At 46.2% G+C, this 20360-nt stretch overlaps 1 protein-coding gene across 1 annotated transcript in view; it reads left to right on the plus strand.

The window, feature by feature from the left end:
- SENP6 (SUMO specific peptidase 6) overlaps positions 1-20360 on the plus strand; it is a gene marked incomplete at its 3' end in the record, with an annotated part of 259644 nt that overhangs the window by 95047 nt on the left and 144237 nt on the right. The window contains 2 exon segments of the mRNA XM_082250891.1: positions 1448-1668; positions 20103-20270. Coding sequence (XP_082107017.1) covers positions 1448-1668; positions 20103-20270 — 389 coding nt within the window.

Genomic DNA, 20360 nt, shown 5'->3' on the forward strand with positions numbered 1-20360 from the left:
CAATTGTGAATAAAAAAAAAAAAAAAAATTATATATATATATATATATATATATATATATATATATATATATATATATATATATATATATATATATATATAAAATTATTTTTTTTTTTTTGGCTTGCATCCTACATTTCCAGTTTCAGCATCAAAAGTTCTATTCAGCGTACCTCTACTGTTTAGCTGATTTTCTGATTAATCTGTTGTGGAAAAAATGAATTTCTAGCACTGTACCTCCTGAGAATGGGAAAACCACAATGTCATCTTATATATGTGTGTATTTGGATGCATATGCAGTGCATCTCTGCAGTGTCCATTCCCTGTTTTATCCCTTTTAAAATACTGCAAATTCCAAAAAATACCTGATGATTTTTTTTTTTTTTTTAAATCCATTAAGCTCCTGATTGCCTCTTGCATGCTAACAGTTCTGTCTCTACTGCCCAGAAATCTAATGCAGTGTTGCCAGCCTTGCCTTAGTTCTCTCCAGCCGTTCTGAAGAATGTCACCTACTGTGTATTTTGCCAGCAAACAGTGTTATTGCCATGATGTGTTTAAATCTGTTCACACATTGTGTGTGCAGTAAAAGAGCTCCTGGGAGATGGATTACTGATCTGTCCTTCCAGCAGCTGCCATAGTTTGCAAGGCTTGTGATGACATCACAGGGAGTATCAAAAGCTATTTCTCTACACATGCACAACGTAAAAAAAATTCTGGTAATATTTGAGAGGAGAAAATTGAGGTTTGGAGGTACATTTAGGTCATGGGTAGAGAATACCTATAACAATGTATGTATTTAGCATAAAATAAATTTTGTTAGAACACGATCTCTTGTTGATGATCACCTAATTTACACCACTTCTTCTGTTTTAAGCTCCGTTCACATGTCAGCGTATGGATCGCGGGCAGAACCGCCGCGGTTCCGCCCGCGATCCGGAGATTATTGCAAATCGCGGGACGCCTGTGCGTTGCCCGTTGATTTGCAATAGCCCCCCAAACGCTGAGCGATGTTGCCGCAATTTTTCTCCTGCCGAATCGCGGTAACATCGCGCAAAAAAAATCGCGGGACGCAATACGTTCCAAAGGAGCTCTTGTACTTTTTTGGGCGTAATGCGTCCCACGATTTTTTTTTGCGCGATGTTACTGCGATTCCGCAGGCCGAAATCGTGGCAACATCGCTCAGCGTTTGGGGGGCTAGTGCAAATCAACGGGCAACGCACAGGCGTCCCGCGATTTTCAATAATCTCCGGATCGCGGGCAGAACCGCGGCGGTTCTGCCCGCGATCCATACGCTGACATGTGAACGGAGCCTTAGGGTCTTGGGCACACCGGGTTGTTTTATATGCCGTTTTCACCTGTCTTTTGTGATCTGAATAAATTTGATTTCTTTGGATAACACTCTGCATTATTTATAGTTGCTTACTTGAAAATTTCTTTTGTACTTCCAGTAATCCTATCTAGTGATGATGAAGACAATTCTAGCACTGGAAGTACAAGTAGAATGGAAAGCATCTCTCCACGACCTGCTGATTCCGCTTGTTCTTCTCCCGTTCCATCATCTGGAAAAGTAGAAGCAGCGCTGCGAGAAAATTGTTTTATAGATATCAAGTTTAGTAACCCAGCAGAGGCTGACATCACAATTCCCAGGAAAGCAAGAATGAAAGATCAGGTAGTGTTTTAATTAAAATACTTTTTTTATCCTTGTCTTTCTCTACCGATAAAGGTTTTTTTTTTCCTTCTCGTTTGTACCTTTTTAGGTCTCATGCACACAAGACATTTTCTTTTTTTTTTTTTCTTACCTGTAAATGCCCCTAAATGTTAGGCTATGTGTCCATGCACACATAAGCATTTACAGGAGTTTAGGCAGAAGAAAAAACTGCCAGTGCATTCAGCAGCGTTTTGGCAGAAATAACACTCTTTAGCGTTCATTCATTTCAATGGCCAGAATAAGTTAATATTCTGGCCATCTAATTGAATGAACACCCACGCACATGAAGCACTTAAACACCCCAAAAGGTGTTTCCAAGGCTTTTTTAACACTGCTTTTCTCCTGGCGTTTAGAAGGGTAGGGCAAACGCCCAGTGTACAATAGGTCTTATATGTAGTGCTAAAAAAATGGTAACTTTGTTGGTCAGTTTACCATATAAAGATCATTTATACTGCATTGACAATTTATTGCTTAAACGAAGTGTAGTAGAGAGACTTTTCATTGTTTGGTAAAACAGGAAAGTGCAAATGTACATTTTAGGATTTAAAGTGCATTCTTGGCAAAAAGGAAAATATAATTTCTCTATCGTCCATTGACAGACGCACTAGCTATGCTTCTTTACCAATGGGTTATGCGCCATCTACAGTAGTAGACTAGACGGTGAAAAAATTCACTGACGCCTATAGGGGCTGTCCTTCTCGGCATAATCCCGCACACAATGTGCTCTCAAATCAGTTTCTTGCTGCCTAGTGAAGGAGTAGGACCTAGGTTTCCTGCTGGGACTTCGGTCCCAGTTTTTTATTATTTTCAGAATATTTATGTTTATTTCTCTTTGCTCACTATCACTAGCTAGTGAAATCCTCCTGGTGAACTACAAGCGACAGCCGGCTGAGGTTAATCTAGATCCTTACAGTCTCCCAGCCTGCCCATCGAGCGTGAGCAGGTTATAGTCCCGCACTAGGCCTTGCCACGACGGAGCCCCTGTGGAGGGACGAGCCTGCGCATCGACCTGGAGCGCCCTGAGTTGCAGTGTACCCCTCGGCTAGCAGCACCCTCACTCAGGGCGGGAGGCAGTCTGCCCGGAGCAGAGCCCACCCGTTCCATGGTATGGTGAGTAATGCTGAGCCCCCCATTTCCCTAGCGGCCTCTGGGGGGGGGGAGATGTGGGCCCACTCCTAGGGGATATCAGGACTGTTTCATCCTGAAAGATCCCCCCCCAGGCCTTTCAGGACCCAGCCCTGCCCTCTCTGCTCCCACATCGGGGCGCTATATTCAACGCCCCGGGGGGGGGGGGAGTGTATACATTGTTACGTTGTCCTGTGGGGTCCTTTTTGGTGGATACCTGAGGTGGCCTCATGCCTGGGTCCTGACCGTATGGCAGCGATTCCGGCCGCCATCTTAAGTGTGGGCATTGGCTCTCTGTGTGTAAGGTACAGCAGCCATTTTCCCTGAGCTTCCTATACTTTTGCATTGGCACCATTTTTTTGTAGCCTGGAGCTACACAGGCAGTTCGGCCTCTTGTGCTTCCAGGTCACTTCCTGTGAGACATTATATCTGCTGACTCTCCATGCTGCAAAGCTGCTGAATACACTGTGAGGTGGTACAGTATAGGGGTCTTCTTGGGCATTCCTCTGGCACACTCTGCTACCTGCTGCTATTTAAGGGTGACTCCAGTTACAGCGCGATATAGCGGTGCGGACCGCAATCCTAATTTAAAGGGGCAGAACACCTTTTTTTGAGCAAATTTCAAAATTAAGTCCCCAGCAGTAAATTCTCCGCCAGACCCCCTCAGTGCGACTGCTAGTGCATCCGGATCGGAGTCTCTGCAGCATTGGAAAATCTGGCATCAGAGATGAATTTTGTAATGAAATCATTCACTAACCAAAAACGGCCACTGCCTTCTCTGTCCTCTGATTCAGAGCCTGATATGGTCGTCACGGACAACCCCCTCCTCGAGGGATCCCTGTCCTCACAGTCGGATGGTGAGGAGAACATGTCCTCCTCGGCTGCAGCGCGGGAACGCGCTTTGGTGAAAGCACTGATTCATTCAGTAAGGGAAACATTAACAATGGATGATGAGCCCACACAGTCAGGAAGGCGGGTAGTTTTTGGCTCCCGTAAAGCCCAGAAGTCAGGTCAGGTGTTCCCTTGACCCGAGGATTTTCACGATATTGTGAATGAGCAATAGCGGTGCCAAAGCGCTTCAAACGCCGTTATCCCTTTGCTAACTCGGTCTCAAACTGCTGGATGGTGCCACCTGGGGGTGAATCACCCTGTTTCCAGGTTAAACAAATCTACTGGGGTGCCCATGGAAGATTCCCTGGCGTTTACATACCCGGTGGACAGACGGCTGGAATCCCTTTCCCGTCACCTACATCTTTTGGCGGGCTCGGTACTAAAACCAATCTTTGCGTCCGTTCTGGTTTCACAGGCGGTAATGGAATGGATTAAAGTACTTAGGGGTAACTTGAACACTGACATTCCCCCGACCCTGATTGAGCACACGGACCAAATGGCCCAGGCCCTGGTGTTCCTGTGTGATGCGGCCTTGGGTGGGGCCCCTCTGGTTGCCAAAGTGTCAGCGGTAGAGATTGCCTAAGCCGCATGGTGTGGATGAAGAGCTGGTCAGCAGACCAGGCCTCCAAGAAGACCTTAACTGATCTCCCTTTGTTGGGTGAATGTCTTTTCTCTGAAGAACGCAACCGGAAAGTATGTAAATTCTAAAAGTCTAAACTTGGGTAACATGAAGCTCAACCAAACAGGAGCTTACCCAGCTAGTAGAAACAAAACATTCTCTTACGAAACAGCAGCCTGCAAAACCTTGGGGCCAAAAGAGGCATCCGAAGATGCCAACAAATCTACCTTGTAGAATTTTGTAAAAGTATGCACAAACGAACAAGTCGCTGCCTTACAAACTTGTAGAACAGAGGCCTGATGGCGAAAAGCCCGTCCAAGAGGCACTTGGCGCTCTAGTAGAATGCGCTTTCACAGGGAAAGGAGGAACCTGACCCTTCAACGAATTGGCCTGAACAACCGTCTGCCTAATCCATCTGGATATGGTCGCAGCAGACGCAGCCAAACCCAGCCAAACCCTTAGGTGATGCAGATTGACGAACGTTGCTCATCAGTGGAGGAAGGCTACAAAAAACAGATTTGTCCTTTGTATGATAGCGGACAGTTACTCGATAGTTTTCAACATGTCCCCCAACCAAGTACCATGCGACGACACTCCCAAAATACACACCACGCAAAGGGCTTTCTATCCGCACTAGAAAACTTATGGAAGCAGAAAGTGATTTGTCACATCCCGCCGGAAGAGGAAAACACAGGAGTTAACTCTCACATATTTGCGAGTGAAGAAGCCATCAGGCAAGCTAAGGCTCATTTCTGAAAGAACAAGAAAAAGTTTGGGACTTTGTATGAGGCACTGCCTATCAACGACTAGATGCCTCCATCCCTATTATTCAAAGAAAAAGGGGGGGGGGGAGAAAAGGTGTAAACCTATATAGGACAATTGGCCCACAATATAATATATAATGGGTAAAATCACATGATGGGTGGGCAACTCCACAACATAGTAGCAATATTACAATGGCCAACTGCCTCTATCCCTAATATGGGAATAAAGGGGAAATTGGGACTTTATATGAAGTGTGTGAAGACAGTTAACATAAAATGGGTAGAATGATTCTCCAAATATATACAGGTGAGTACAACATATTATAAAACAACAATTTTATTAACGATTGTCATGAACTCAATACAAAATGACATGATGGCATAAAGTATACATATAGTAAAAAGATCATTAGTACATTGACATATCAAAACAATATGTTAAAAAGTATCTGCACATACTTGTATGCAGAGTAAAAAATCCCTACACAATTGAAGGGACAAACCAATCACGCATATCTCTGCATGTATGCCATTCCATCTTTTGATATTTGATATTTCTCAACATGTTTCTCAGAAATAACTGCTTCAGGAGAATGTATAACAATTACTCTACAGGTCCCTCTCAAAAAATTAGCATATTGTGATAAAGTTCATTATTTTCTGTAATGTACTGATAAACATTAGACTTTCATATATTTTAGATTCATTACACACAACTGAAGTAGTGCAAGCCTTTTATTGTTTTAATATTGATGATTTTGGCATACAGCTCATGAAAAACCAAAATTCCTATCTCAAAAAATTAGCATATCATGAAAAGGTTCTCTAAACGAGCTATTAACCGAATCATCTGAATCAACTAGTTAACTCTAAACACCTGCAAACGATTCCTGAGGCTTTTAAAAACTCCCAGCCTGGTTCATTACTCAAAACCGCAATCATGGGTAAGACTGCCGACCTGACTGCTGTCCAGAAGGCCATCATTTACACCCTCAAGCAAGAGGGTAAGACGCAGAAAGACATTTCTGAACGCATAGGCTGTTCCCAGAGTGCTGTATCAAGGCACCTCAGTGGGAAGTCTGTGGGAAGGAAAAAGTGTGGCAGAAAACGCTGCACAACGAGAAGAGGTGACCGGACCCTGAGGAAGATTGTGGAGAAGGACCCATTCCAGACCTTGGGGGACCTGCGGAAGCAGTGGACTGAGTCTGGAGTAGAAACATCTAGAGCCACCGTGTACAGGCGTGTGCAGGAAATGGGCTACAGGTCCCGCATTCCCCAGGTCAAGCCACTTTTGAACCAGAAACAGCGGCAGAAGCGCCTGACCTGGGCTACAGAGAAGCAGCACTGGACTGTTGCTCAGTGGTCCAAAGTACTTTTTTCGGATGAAAGCAAATTTTGCATGTCATTCGGAAATCAAGGTGCCAGAGTCTGGAGGAAGACTGGGGAGAGGGAAATGCCAAAATGCCTGAAGTCCAGTGTCAAGTACCCACAGTCAGTGATGGTCTGGGGTGCCATGTCAGCTGCTGGTGTTGGTCCACTGTGTTTTATCAAGGGCAGGGTCAATGCAGCTAGCTATCAGGAGATTTTGGAGCACTTCATGCTTCCATCTGCTGAAAAGCTTTATGGAGATGATTTCATTTTTCAGCACGACCTGGCACCTGCTCACAGTGCCAAAACCACTGGTAAATGGTTTACTGACCATGGTATTACTGTGCTCAATTGGCCTGCCAACTCTCCTGACCTTAACCCCATAGAGAATCTGTGGGATGTTGTGAGGAGAAAGTTGAGAGACGCAAGACCCAACACTCTGGATGAGCTCAAGGCCGCTATCGAAGCATCCTGGGCCACCATAACGCCTAAGCAGTGCCACAGGCTGATTGCCTCCATGCCACGCCGCATTGAAGCAGTCATTTCTGCAAAAGGATTCCCGACCAAGTATTGAGTGCATAACTGAACATAATTATTTGAAGGTTGACTTTTTTTGTATTAAAAACACTTTTTTTTTATTGGTCGGATGAAATATGCTAATTTTTTGAGATAGGAATTTTGGTTTTTCATGAGCTGTATGCCAAAATCATCAATATTAAAACAATAAAAGGCTTGCACTACTTCAGTTGTGTGTAATGAATCTAAAATATATGAAAGTCTAATGTTTATCAGTACATTACAGAAAATAATGAACTTTATCACAATATGCTAATTTTTTGAGAGGGACCTGTATATCTTCTTAGAGTAATTGTTATACATTCTCCTGAAGAAGCAGTTATTTCTGCGAAACATGTCGAGAAATATCAATACTCAGCCAATACTTATGCCATCATGTCATTTTGTATGAGTTGATGACAGTCGTTAATAAAATTGTTGTTTTATAATATCATGTTGTACCCACCTGTATATATTTGGAGAATCATTCTACCTATTTTATATGTTAACTGTCTTCACACACTTCATATAAAGTCCCAAATTCCCCTTTATTCCCATATTAGGGATAGAGGCAGTTGGCCATTGTAATATCGCTGCTATTTTGTGGAGTTGTCCACCCATCATGTGATTTTACCTAATATATAATATTATATTATGGGCTAATTGTCCTATATATGTTTACCCCTTTTCTCTCTTCCCCCCCCCCCCTCTTTTTTCTTTAAAGCCAAGGCTCATACTGAACCTCAAATCACTCAACAAAAGGATAAGGTACAAGAGATTCAGGATGGAGTCCATCTACTCAGTCAGGAATATCCTTCTGGCGAGAGTATTCATGGCTACAGTAGATCTGCAGGATGCATATTTACACGTGCCGATAAAGAAGATTAATCAAAGATACTTAAGATTTGCGGTCCAAGGCCCGGCATCTACTCTACACTTGCAGTACACAGCTGTGTCTTTCAGTTTCTCTTCTGCACCTAGGTTATTCTCAAAAATAATGGCAGAATCCATAAAAAACCTAGGACAGCAGGGCATAGGCTTGGTGCCATATGTAGACGACCTGCTGTTCACCGAATCAGCAAAAAGTCTGAAAGCCAATCTGAGCACCATCATCTCTTACTTGCCAAGCTTAGGATGGATAGTGAGCGCAGAAAAATCAAAAATAACCCCATGCCAGAGGGTTACATACTTGGGCTACGTACTAGATGCCAAAATAACCAACATTTTTCTAACAGAAAAAAAGGGTAAACAAAATCAGAGGCCATAGTATCTCTGATGGGAGCCGAATTCATGACCATCAGACCAGGCATGGTGGTGTTGGGACTAATGACGTCCTCAATTCCAGCCATCACCTGGGCACAGCTCCATATGAGGCCTCTACAAAATCATTCTGGCCCGGTTGGATAACAACCCATCATCCCTAGAGACTACTATCCCAGACCCTTTTTCATTCAGGGCAGAGATGTCCGGATTCAGTCGATCAACGCCACAACTGTGGCATACCTGAGCAGACAAGGGGGGGACAAAATCTACTCGCCTAATGGGCCTGATAGAAACGATGCTGTCATGGCCCAAAAGAAACATCAGATCCATCTCCGCCATCCATCTGAAGGGAACCTACAACATGCTGGCAGACTTCTTTAGTCGAAAAATCTTAAAGCACACGGAACGGTCCTTTTTAAATCAAGTGAAAATCCTTTCCACTCTGCTTACAGCGGGGACCCAGCGGTCCGTGTTTTTTTTTTTTTGAAAATTTTGTTTTTATTGAATTTTTGCACAAAAAAACAGACAAGACAATGCCACGCAGGGCAACAACCATAAACAGTGACAACAGGTCAAACCCCTCCCACACCACCCCCCCACCCCCCCCCCCACCCCAGGCTCCATCCAGCACGTCCAGTGGAAAAACAAAGCATCCATCAGTAATAAAGATACCCCTCAAGACTGCTCCAATTATCCAGTAGTAAGGTCATAGAACATTATAGATTAGTCCAGCACAGAGCCCATTAGCAGCAACCCCATGGCTTAGTCAAAAAAAAAAAAAAAAATATAGAGAGACTTCTATACATGCAGTAAGAGCACAATGAACAGGAATATATCACCGACCGGCATGGCCATCCCCCCCCCCCCCCCCCAGACAATCCCGAACAGTAGCACATAGAACACTAAAGCTGATCAACGGAGGTCGAGGCCGGAGAGTCTATCCATGTTTTCCATACTTTATCAAACTTGCGGGGGCATCCCCTACTGAGATACGTGGCCTTATAGAGCGGAGTCACTTTATTAACCAAGCCTTTCCAGAAAAGGATCGTGGGAGCCAAGGGACTCTTCCAGTGTAAGAGCAGAGCCTTGCGCGCATAGAAAAGCAGAAAGCTGACCAGAGTACGAACGGCCCTCGCAGGGGCCAAGCCATCCACCAACCCCAAAAGGCAAACCTCCACGGAGCTGGGGACCGGAATCTTAACCACCTCCACAATACAAGCTAAGACGGATGCCCAATAGTCCTTGACCACCGGGCACCCCCAGAAGATGTGACTGAAGTCCGCCGGTGAATGGGAACAACGCCAGCACTCCGCCGAGGCCGTCTGATAAATACGTGCCAGCCTCGCCGGCGTGTAATAAATCCGATGCAGAAATTTAAAGTGAATCAGACGGTCCCTCGCAGAGACCAGGTAGGCGAAGGGTGAACTCCACATATCATCCCAGTCATCACCATCCAGGTCAGGCACCTCCTCCACCCAGCGTTCCCGACATCTACGTACAGCAGGCGGAGTGACAGCGAACAATTCCCTGTACAATTCTGAGAGAGGCTTCCGCATACCCGCCGCTTGGATCGCTGTTTCAAGAGCTGAAGCTTTAATCGCAACCCGAGAGGAACCGAATTGTGCCACAAACGCATGGCGAAGTTGGAGATAGCGAAAAAAATACCCATTTGGAAGATCATAACGCGCCTTCAGGGCATCAAAGGAGCACAGCTCCCCACCAGAGACAATATCCCCCAGCAACTTCACCCCCTTAACGGCCCAGATGGTAGGATCAGGGATCGAGGCAAAATGAGGAAACTTGGGGTTCCACCACAATGGGGAGGCCGGGGAAACACCAGTGGCTCCTGGCTCCACCAGCACCTGCATCTGTTCCCAAGCTTTGATGGTAGAACGCATCGTTCCTGTCAGCTGAAATGTAGCCCTGGACCCTCGATGCAGTAAAAGGCGAAGACTCTCGTAGGAGCCCAAAACAGCCGCCTCCTGCACCGTGGCGGAGTCCCCATCGTCCCCTGCAAGCCAGCGTCGCGCCACCACCCCCTGCCCAGCCAGGAAATATTTATAAAGATCAGGTAAAGCCAATCCCCCCTGACCCCAGGGCTCCTGCAACACCTGCAGACCAATTCTAGGAGGAGAGGTACCCCAAATAAAGGAACCTATCAGGCCATGAACGCGGCGGAAGAAAGAACGCGGGACCCACACCGGGGAATTTCTAAGGAAGTATAGAAAGACAGGGAGAAGTTTCATTTTCACCAAGTTAATGCGCCCCAGAACCGACAAAGGTAAGTCGCGCCACACCTCCGCCCTGCGTTTAAAGACCTCCAGCAGTGGGTTAAGATTCAGAGTAAGATAATCCGCCACCCTCGCCGACACCCTGACTCCCAGGTAGGTGAACTCCGTCACCCATTTCAATGGTAGCGTCCCATCAGCTGCAGCAATGGCACCAGGATCAATAGGGAGCATAGTGGATTTATCCCAATTCACCCTTAGGCCGGAAAACTTTGCAAAAGTGTCTAGGATATTGAATACCGCCCGCAGAGAAGCATTGGGATCCTTCAAAAATAAAAGCATATCATCCGCATAAAGTGCCAGGCACTCCTTAATGGAGCCCACTTCCAGAGCTCCCACCTCCGGAGATGCACGCAATGCAATAGCCAAGGGTTCAATCATCAGAGAGAACAAAAAGGGCGAAAGAGGGCAGCCCTGCCTAGTCCTCCTACCCACTGCAAAAAATGAAGACAGGGAAGATCCAATCTTCAACGCCATACGCGGGGAGGAATACAAAAGGGAAATCCACTTGCAAAATTTAGGACCAAACCCCATGCGCCTCAGCACCACCCCCATGTACCCCCAATCCACCGTGTCGAAGGCCTTGGCAATGTCCAAGGACACCACCACCCTAGTGCCAACGGATGCATGGGACACCTGCAAATGAGTAAACAGACGTCGAAGGTTGGTGTCCGTGGACTTGCCCGGCATAAACCCGGTCTGATCAATGTCCACCAGGGAAGGCAAGACCACCGCCAGCCTAGTAGCCAAGACCTTCGTGAGTATCTTGAGATCCACATTGAGTAAGGCAATGGGGCGGTAGGAGGAACACAGGGTGTGATCCTTCCCCGGCTTGGGCAGGAGAACAACATACGCCTCGAGCATGGAACCCGGCAGGGCCCCCTGATCGAAACACGCAGCATACAATGCCTGGAGCCTGGGAGCCAGGGAGTCTGAGTACTGCCGATACCACTCCACCGGGAACCCATCAGGGCCCGGCGATTTATTGGAGGGAAAGGATGAGATGGCTCTCTCTATTTCCTTCAACGTGATGTCATTGTCCAGCCACGCACTGTCCTCACCCTCCAAGACCGGAACCGGCAAACCAGATAAAAGGCGCTCCAACTCCTCCAGGTCATATGCAGGTAGGGGGGAATAGGTGTCAGAGTAGTAATCCATAAAGACCCGGGAGATCTCCCCCGGGTCCCTAACCAGTTCCCCTGAACTAGACTGGATGCACGGAACACTTACCGAAGCCCTCTGATCTGCCACCAAAAAGGCCAAAAGCTTACCATTCTTGTCTCCCTTCTCAAAAAGTGACTCCGCTCTATGTTTAAGGCTGGCATGCGCAAAATCAGTATCCAACAAAGCCAAACGCCTCCTGGCCTCCTCCAGGGCCGCTTAGGCCGCCGGTCCCGGAGTGGCCGAGTATTCATCCTCCAACCTACGGACCTCCAGCAGAACAGCTTCCCTGTCAGCATTAGCCTCCCTACGAGATGCCTTAATCGCAGAGATGTAATGACCCCGCATAACCGCTTTGAAAGCATCCCACAGGACCACCCCTGCCGTGGACGAGGCATTATCTTCCCAATATGTAGGCATCTGGGGCTCCACCTGCTGCATCACCTTGTCAGTTTGCAGCCAACCCGGCGAAAGGCGCCATGCACCCCTAGTTCCACCCGCAGAGTCAGCAGCAGTGGGTTGTGATCAGAGAGGCCACCCGCCAAATATGTAGCATCCTGGACCAAAGCAAGACAAGGCCCATTAGCAAAAGCCAGATCTATCCTGGACGCCGTTCTGTGCACCCCAGACCAACAGGAGTAGCCACGTACCCCAGGGTTTTTCCAGCGCCACAGCTCCGTAAGCTGAGCCGCGGAAGACCAGGACACCAGTTCAGGAGACGACAGTCTACCCGGGTTAGAGGAGTCCAGCCCGACGTCCAGAACAGCATTGAAATCCCCCGCCATAATTAGAGGAAGATGCATATAAGGGGCCAAGGTCACCAGGAGATCCACCAGAATCTGAGAGTGGAACGGGGGAGGTAAGTAGACACTCACCAATACCACCTGCCGGTGAAAAATCTCCAGGAGAACAATAACATACCGTCCGCCAGGATCCGTAATTACCTTTTGAATCGAGCAGGGTGCATTTCTTCCCAGCAAAATAGACACCCCACGGGCATACGTGGAGTACGTGGCGTTGAAGATCCTCTGAATCCAAGGCCTCTTCAAGGCAAGCACCCTGCTCCCATCCAAATGCGTCTCCTGGAGGAGGATAACATGCGGTTGAACAGATTTAATATACCTAAAAATGGCTGTGCGTTTCACCTTGTCATTGAGACCCCGCACATTCCATGACATGATTTTAAGTAGCTCAGCCATAGAACAGCAGAGGGACACATAGCAGGAGGGAGCCGGAGGACCAAGCACAGCCCGAGGACCAACCTGATCCCCCAACTCCATCCAGACATTCAGCAATACAGACACATAAGTAAAAAAGAACAGTGACCACCGGATGGAGCCTGGAGCCAAAAACAAAAAAACATCCCTGCTGTGATACCCAAACCTGGAACAAAAAAAAGTGCAACAGGGTACCCAGCCTAATCCCAAAACCCAGCAAAAATTTTAAAGGCATGGCTGCAACATAAAAACCGCAGCCGGCGTTACTCGTGTCCACCAAAGGCAGCCCCAAAAAAGGGGGGGCCGCTAGATAGTCATTCCTCAAAAAAAAAAGGAAAAAAAACCTAAAGGGAGGAAAAATAGAGTCAAAACAAAAAAAGAGAAAAATGTCAGTTCAACAACGTGTAGCACACAGAGCTCCAATGACCTGTAGACCATTCCACAGCCCCAGGAATAGAAGCATGGATCCAGCCCAGGGCAACCCAGGAAACTTCAGGGCAGGATCAACAATACAGGAACCATAGATGTCCCCCCAGCAGCAATTGAGGAGTCAGACCGTGCGTAGACAGGAGCTGCAAATAGGGAGTACAGTGCAGCAGGGCCCCAAGAGCCCCATATCATCCAAGAGAGCAGGTGCAGCAGAGGAAATTAAATGGAGTCCAACCAGTCAGCAGCCTCCCCCGCCGAATTGAAGAAAAGGACAGATCCCTTGTAATCCACACGCAGGCGGCTCGGGTACATCATGCCATATTTCAGGCCCTTGGTTCTCAGGAGTTTGCGCACTTCAGTAAAGTATCTGCGTTTCTTCTGCGTTTCCACAGAGAAGTCAGGAAATAACATTATCTTGCTGTTCTCAAACTGCAATTCCTCCTGTTTCCTGGCCTCAGAGAGGATACGATCCCTGTCACGGAAGTTCAAAAAGCGGACCAGAAACGGGCGCGGGGGGGCCCCGGGCGGCCGAGGTCCCGTGGGAACCCTATGGGCCCTCTCCACCACATATGTCGGGGGAGGGGGAGGCAATTTGAGTAGATCACAAAAGAACTTCTCAGCAAACAATGTAGAATTAGATCCCTCAGCCTTCTCTGGCAAGCCGACCACCCTGATATTGTTGCGACGCTGTCGGTTCTCAGCATCCTCCATCTTGTCCGCCAAAGCATTCACCTGGGCCTGCATGGCAATGATTTGTGCCGAATGGGAAGCGGTGACATCCTCCACCTCAGACACCCTGCCCCCAGTCTCAGTCAAGCGCCCCCTGATTTTATCCAGATCATGGCGGATTAGGGTACATTCAGAGGCCAGATGGTCAATCCGGAGCATCAGGGCAGTTTTTGAGGCGTCTATAGCAGCCAGTATGGGAGCAGTAATATCCCCCCCTCCATGCGACCCCCCAGTCTGACCAGCGGTCCCCGGCAGAGACCCCCCGGTACCTGAGTCCATAGGCTGTGCCAGAGGAGGGTCCCCGGCCCCCGCGGACATCTTTCCCGACTTCAAGAAGGCCTGGGCGCCTGTGGCTGCAGAGGAAGAAGATGAGGCCTGGACCTGCAAGATGGCGGCGGCCGCTTTCGCGCCTCGCGGCGGGACCGCTCGTTTAGGCCGCGGGGTCGGTGCTGAAACCCGGGATTTTCTCCCCGGCATCCGTGCCCCACCTGTGCCCGATGCGGAGGAGGGCAAAACCGCCGCGATCCGAGGCACAGGGGCCGTGGATGGAGCCGGATAAGATCAGGATGGTGGAGAGCTCTGCTAACACACGTCCGGCGCCGTCTACATCCCGGCCACGCCCCCCCAGCGGTCCGTGTTTATGTTCATCTTGTCTTACTGATAATGTAGGTTACTATTGTTTTTCTATTAAACATCACTTGATATACTACACTATGGAGCTCTCATTTGTTTTTATATGAGCAAACCACCAACGAGATATTACTTCAGATACGTCTGGTGACCTAGCCACCTCTCCATTCCATCTGAGCCAATGCTATTATAGGACTTACATGGATGATTTAGAAAAAATGAAGGATGGCGCTCAGGTATGTATATTGCTGACAATTACTCCTCTCTTCCATCCACCTACTCTGCTTCTTCCTTCCGGCTGCTAGCCTTCTCCCTCCCTTCGGGACCCACATCAGGGATTCCTGTCACAGGCAGCTGTGACACACAGAGGCTTCATGGACTGGTAGGATGATTTATTTTAATATATTTCTTCACCATTGTGGATCCATTCAATACATTTTTATCAGACTCTCTATTCAAGTTTCCATTGGGGCTAATTGTCAGCAATATACATACCTGAGCGCCATCCTTCATTTTTTCTATTTCATCCACAAGCTATCCAGCATTTAGGATTGGGTGAACAGTGTTGTAATGGACATTCTGTGTTTTTTGTACATGTGTGCACCCTCTGCATTAAGACATTTCAGGAGATCACCTTTTGGAGTAGCGCTAGAACCCATTCTTTGAGCTGCTACACGGATGATTGAATATCCTTGATAAAAGCTTTATTTATCCATCATTGAGGTGAGCGGCCACTGCACTTAATGGTGGATCTTGTGTTGGGATTTCACATCTATGACACCATTTTTATTAATCATATCACCTTTGCACATTCACGTGGACTTTTTTTTTGGACTTTTACTTTTACATTTTTACTATAATAATCACTATTTAATGAATTATCTCTAATATATTTGTTATGCTTTTTTTTTTTGGGACAAAAACTTCAACAAAAAGTGTTCCCATAATACTTTGAAGGTCCTAGTGGCGGCTCTATATTCCTGACTGGACATCAGGTTAGCTGGTGATCCACTCCTAAGAAGACTCCTTTTCCCGTTCAAAAGAGCTAGACCCTCAGCAGAAGTGCTGACGTGGCACTTTTCCACGGTGCTGAAAGGATTCCTCTCTCCACCTTTTGAACCACTGGAGGAATTCTTAGATAGATACCTTACGCTAAAAAACGTACTCCTGGTGGTCCTTGTGTCTGCCAGAAAAGTAAGCGAAATACAGGCCCTATCTAGGATAGAACCCTACTGTCTGATTTAGACAGAAAAGATAATCTTCAACCCAGACTCAGCTTTTTGTACCAAAAATCTCTTCAGCTTTCCACAGGACACAGAATGTGGTTATCCCCTCCCTTCCAGGTTTGATGGATAGCAAGAAAAGACACATACAACAAGCTAGATGTAAGAAAAATTCTCATAGCTTACCTTGAGAGGACTAAGGACTGGCGCCAAACTACATTATTCCTTCTCTATGCAGGAGTCAACAAAGGAAAGCTGGCCTCGAATAGTACGATAGCCAGATGAATAAAGCTTGCTATACAGGCAGCCTACCAAGCACAAAACCTTGCCCCACTGAGCAGAGTCAAAGCCCACTTGGCCAGAGCTTGGTTGGGCATCCTCAAGCTCAGAAAAGGCCGGGGCAGCAACATGGTTGAGCTTCAATACCTTCGCAAGGCATTACCGCATCGACCAGCTGTCCAATCAGGACCAGACATTTGATTGCAAGATGCTCTAGACCTTATTGCTTAATATATCCTCTCAGATGCTGCCCTGGAAGGCGATTAAAGGAAACAGAGTTAGGTGCCTGGTAATTTGTTTTCTAAGAAGTCTTCCAGGGCAGCACTCGTTCCCTCCGTAAACAACCATACAAAAATTTTGGCGGATTTATAAGCTTACTGAGGGTTCCTGACATTTTTATAATGGTGGACTATTGTGTTTCCTGTTTCAGGTGGGAGGACCCTATCTCTCACACTGCCATGGAAGACTTGTTAGAAAAAGTTACCAGGTACCTGTTTTTCTTCCCCCCCCCCCAGTGTATCAGTGGGGGCAGCCATGGTTATCATACAGTGTATCTGAAAAGTATTCAGAGCGCTTCACTTTTTTCACATTTTTTCTTCACTGTGACACTCGAAATTGAGCTCAGGTTCATCCTGTTTTCACTGATTATTCTTGAAATGTTTCTACAATTTGATTGGGGTCCACCTGTTGTAAATTTAGGTAATTGGACATGGTTTGGAAAGACACACACCTGTCTATGTAAGGTCCCACAGTTAACAGTGCATGTCAGAGCGCAAACCAAGCCATGAAGTCCAAGGAATTGTCTGTAGACCTCTGAGACAGGATTGTATCCAGGCACAGATCTGGGGAAGGTTACAAAAAATTGTCTGCAGCATTGAAGGTTCCAATGAGCACAGTGGCCTCCATCATTCATAAATGAGACGTTTGGAACCTCCAGGACCTTCGTCAGGGAGGTGACCAAGAACCCAATGGTTACTCTGACAGAGCTCCAGCGTTACTCTGTGGGGAGAGGAGAACCTTCCAGAAGAACCATCTCTGCAGTGCTCCACCAATCAGGCCTGTATGGTAGAGTGGCCAGGCGGAAGCCACTCCCCTGTAAAAGGCACATGACAGCCCACCTGGAGTTTGCCAAAAGGCACGTGAAGGACTCTGACCATGAGAAACAAAATTCTTTGGTCTGATGAAACAAAGATTGAACTCTTTAGCCTAAATGGCAAGTGTCATGTCTGGAGGAATCCAGGCGCCGCTCATCACCTGGCCAATACCATCCCTACAGTGAAGCATGGTGGTGGCAGCATCATGCTGTGGGGATGTTTTTCAGCGGAAGGAACTTTGAGACCAGTCAGGATCGAGGAAAAGATGAATGCAGCAATGTACAAAGACATCCTTGATAAAACCTGCTCCAGAGCGCTCTGGACCTCAGGCTGGGGCAAAGGTTCATCATCCAAATGGACGACAACCCTAAGCACACAGCCAAGATAACAAAAGGAGTGGCTATGGGACAACTCTTTGAATGTTCTCGAGTGGCCCAGCCAGAGTCCAGACTTCAACCTGACAGACAATCTCTGGAGAGATCTGAAAATTGCTGTGCACAGACTCTCCCCATCCAACCTGTTGAATGAATGGGAGAAACTGTCCAAATATAGGTGTGCCAAGTTTTTAGCATCATACTCCAAAATACTTGAGGCTGTAATTGATGCCAGTAGTGTTTAACAAAGTATTGAGTAATAGCTGTAAATACTTATGTACATGTGATTTTTATTTTTAATACATTTGCAAAGATTTCAAACCCACTTCTTTCACATTGTCATTATGGGGTATTGTTTGTAGAATTTTGAAGAAAAATATTTTGGAATACGGCTGTTACATAACAAAATGTAGAAAAAGTGAAGCGCTGTAATTCTTTCCAAGTGCACTGTACAGTCTAGTCACCCAACAATTCTGCCTTTGTTCATATCCATTACATTACATTAGGACTGATGAAATTAGTATACAGAAAAAAAGATGTACTTTCAAGCTCAAAAGAAGTCACAAAGACGTTGCATTTGTGGCAAAATAAAGTAGTATTAAACCCAAAAGCAAACATTTATTTTAATCCAGCGTACCAATTTTTTGATGTGATGACTGCATTTGTTTTTTTTTATGCTTACTTTTTTTCTTTTATATTTGGTGATGTTTTAAAAGAACAAGTTCTCTTCCAGATGTATCAGTTTACAGAGCTGAGACAAGCCATTTATTGCTGACGGTGCATACATTGATTAGCTTTTATTCATGTAAAACCTTTATCCCAAGAGGAAAAGAAAGTTCGCTGTAACTGAAGTGTGAGCTGGAGTTTGGCTTTGATTTGTTAGTGTATTTAAATCTGCTGGTACATTTACCCCTCCTCCTCCAATATATTACATTTTTGGTTTTGGGTTTAATACTGCTTAAATTGGTATTTTCTGAACTGGTTATAAAAAAAGATATACGGGCAAACAAAAATCCCACGTTTTGCTTCCATGTCATACGTTAGTGGCTGCAAAGGCTTAGGACCAAATTTAGAATATTGGCACCCCCAACCCACCCCCCTTCTAACTAATCGCTGGTATTAAAAAAAAAAAAAAAAATAACAAAACTCTCCAAATGTCCATTTCAATTACCCAAAGCCAGGGTCAAGTAACGATCCTTCTCTCATCTGCCTACTTCTGGGGTCCTCCTCCTGGTGTTCACATCACTGCCTGTGTTTTGTGCACACCTTCTTTTGGCGGCATTAATTCTGATTAGGCTCCAGAGGCAGAAAACTCCTGGGCCAGTTAGGGGAATTGGTTTGCATAAAGGGAGGGAGCGTAGAAAAATGCTTGGTCTCCAGGGCAGGAAATTAGCTTGACTCATAGAGGAAAGTGTGATCTTGATCCATCAGCAAGATGGCTTGGAAAGAAGTGTTTGGAATCAAGACTAAGGAGTTAGGTAATTGATGCACAATGCACTATTTAAATGTTGTTTGCCTTGGCTTTCTTGTTGTTTGTTGGGCTTTAAATTGGAATTAGTCAAATTCTAACTAAGTCTAAACCCATTACTACCCTATGGGCCGCATAATGGTGTAGTGGTTAGCACATTCACCTAGCAGCAAGAGGGTCACTGGTTCGAATTCCAACCACGACACTACCTGCCTGGAGTTTGCATGTTCTCCCTGTGCCTGCGTGGGTTTCCTCCGGGTACTCTGGTTTCCTTCCACACTCCAAAGACATGCTGGTAGGTTAATTGGATCCTGTATAAAATTGGCCCTATTATTTATGTATGAATGTGAGTTAGGGACCTTAGATTGTAAGCTCCTTGAGGGCAGGGACTGATGTGAATGTGCAATGTATATGTAAAACGCTGCGTAAATTGACAGCGCTATATAAGAACCTGAAATAAATAAAATAAATAAATTCTAAGACTATTCTAGATACCCAGTAAAAGAAAAGGTGTCTTAGTCGCTCTGGTCCAGTCACATGATTGGGTCTCAGTGCCGGCTTCAGTGTAGAGAAGGGACAGCTGGCAATGCATGCCCTGTAGTAAGCCTCTGGGTAATATCATTGCCCATGCTCTGCAGCCATTGTCGCTGCCTCTTTTCTACACCGAAGCTGGCGCTGGAACCGTACTATAGCGGCTTCAGAATTAGCAGGTATAGACATCTTTACCTTTACATGGTAGATAGTGTAGCTGTAGAGTAGGGGGTGGTAGTAGGTTTAGGCTTAGAATTTGACTGAAATTCATTTTTAAGTTTGTAAAGATAGATACAGCATCGATCTGTTCTCCATTTCAGTGCCTAGTAAGACAAAATATTTGTGGTAGCCGTGGTACGAATTTTTTATTTTTTTTTTCCCCCACAGTTTGGCAATTCTGTCACGAATACGCCTGTTAAGCGCCGTAAGGTTGCCCAGTCAGATGTTCCGAGTGATCCTTTACCAGCGGGCTATGGAAACTGTGAAAGTATCATTGTGATTTGTCGAAATATACGTGTGGGAACCTTGTATAGAACAATAGTAGAGCCTGTTGTGGTAAGTACATAAACACATTGTTATTCCAAGGGGACAATATACAGGCTTTCTAAGAGTTCTGCACTGCTGTATCCTGCTGTGATTTTTGCC

The sequence above is a fragment of the Pelophylax lessonae genome, assembly GCF_965119305.1.
Source record: "Pelophylax lessonae genome assembly, chromosome: 3".
In the NCBI taxonomy this organism is placed as follows: Eukaryota; Metazoa; Chordata; class Amphibia; order Anura; family Ranidae; genus Pelophylax; species Pelophylax lessonae.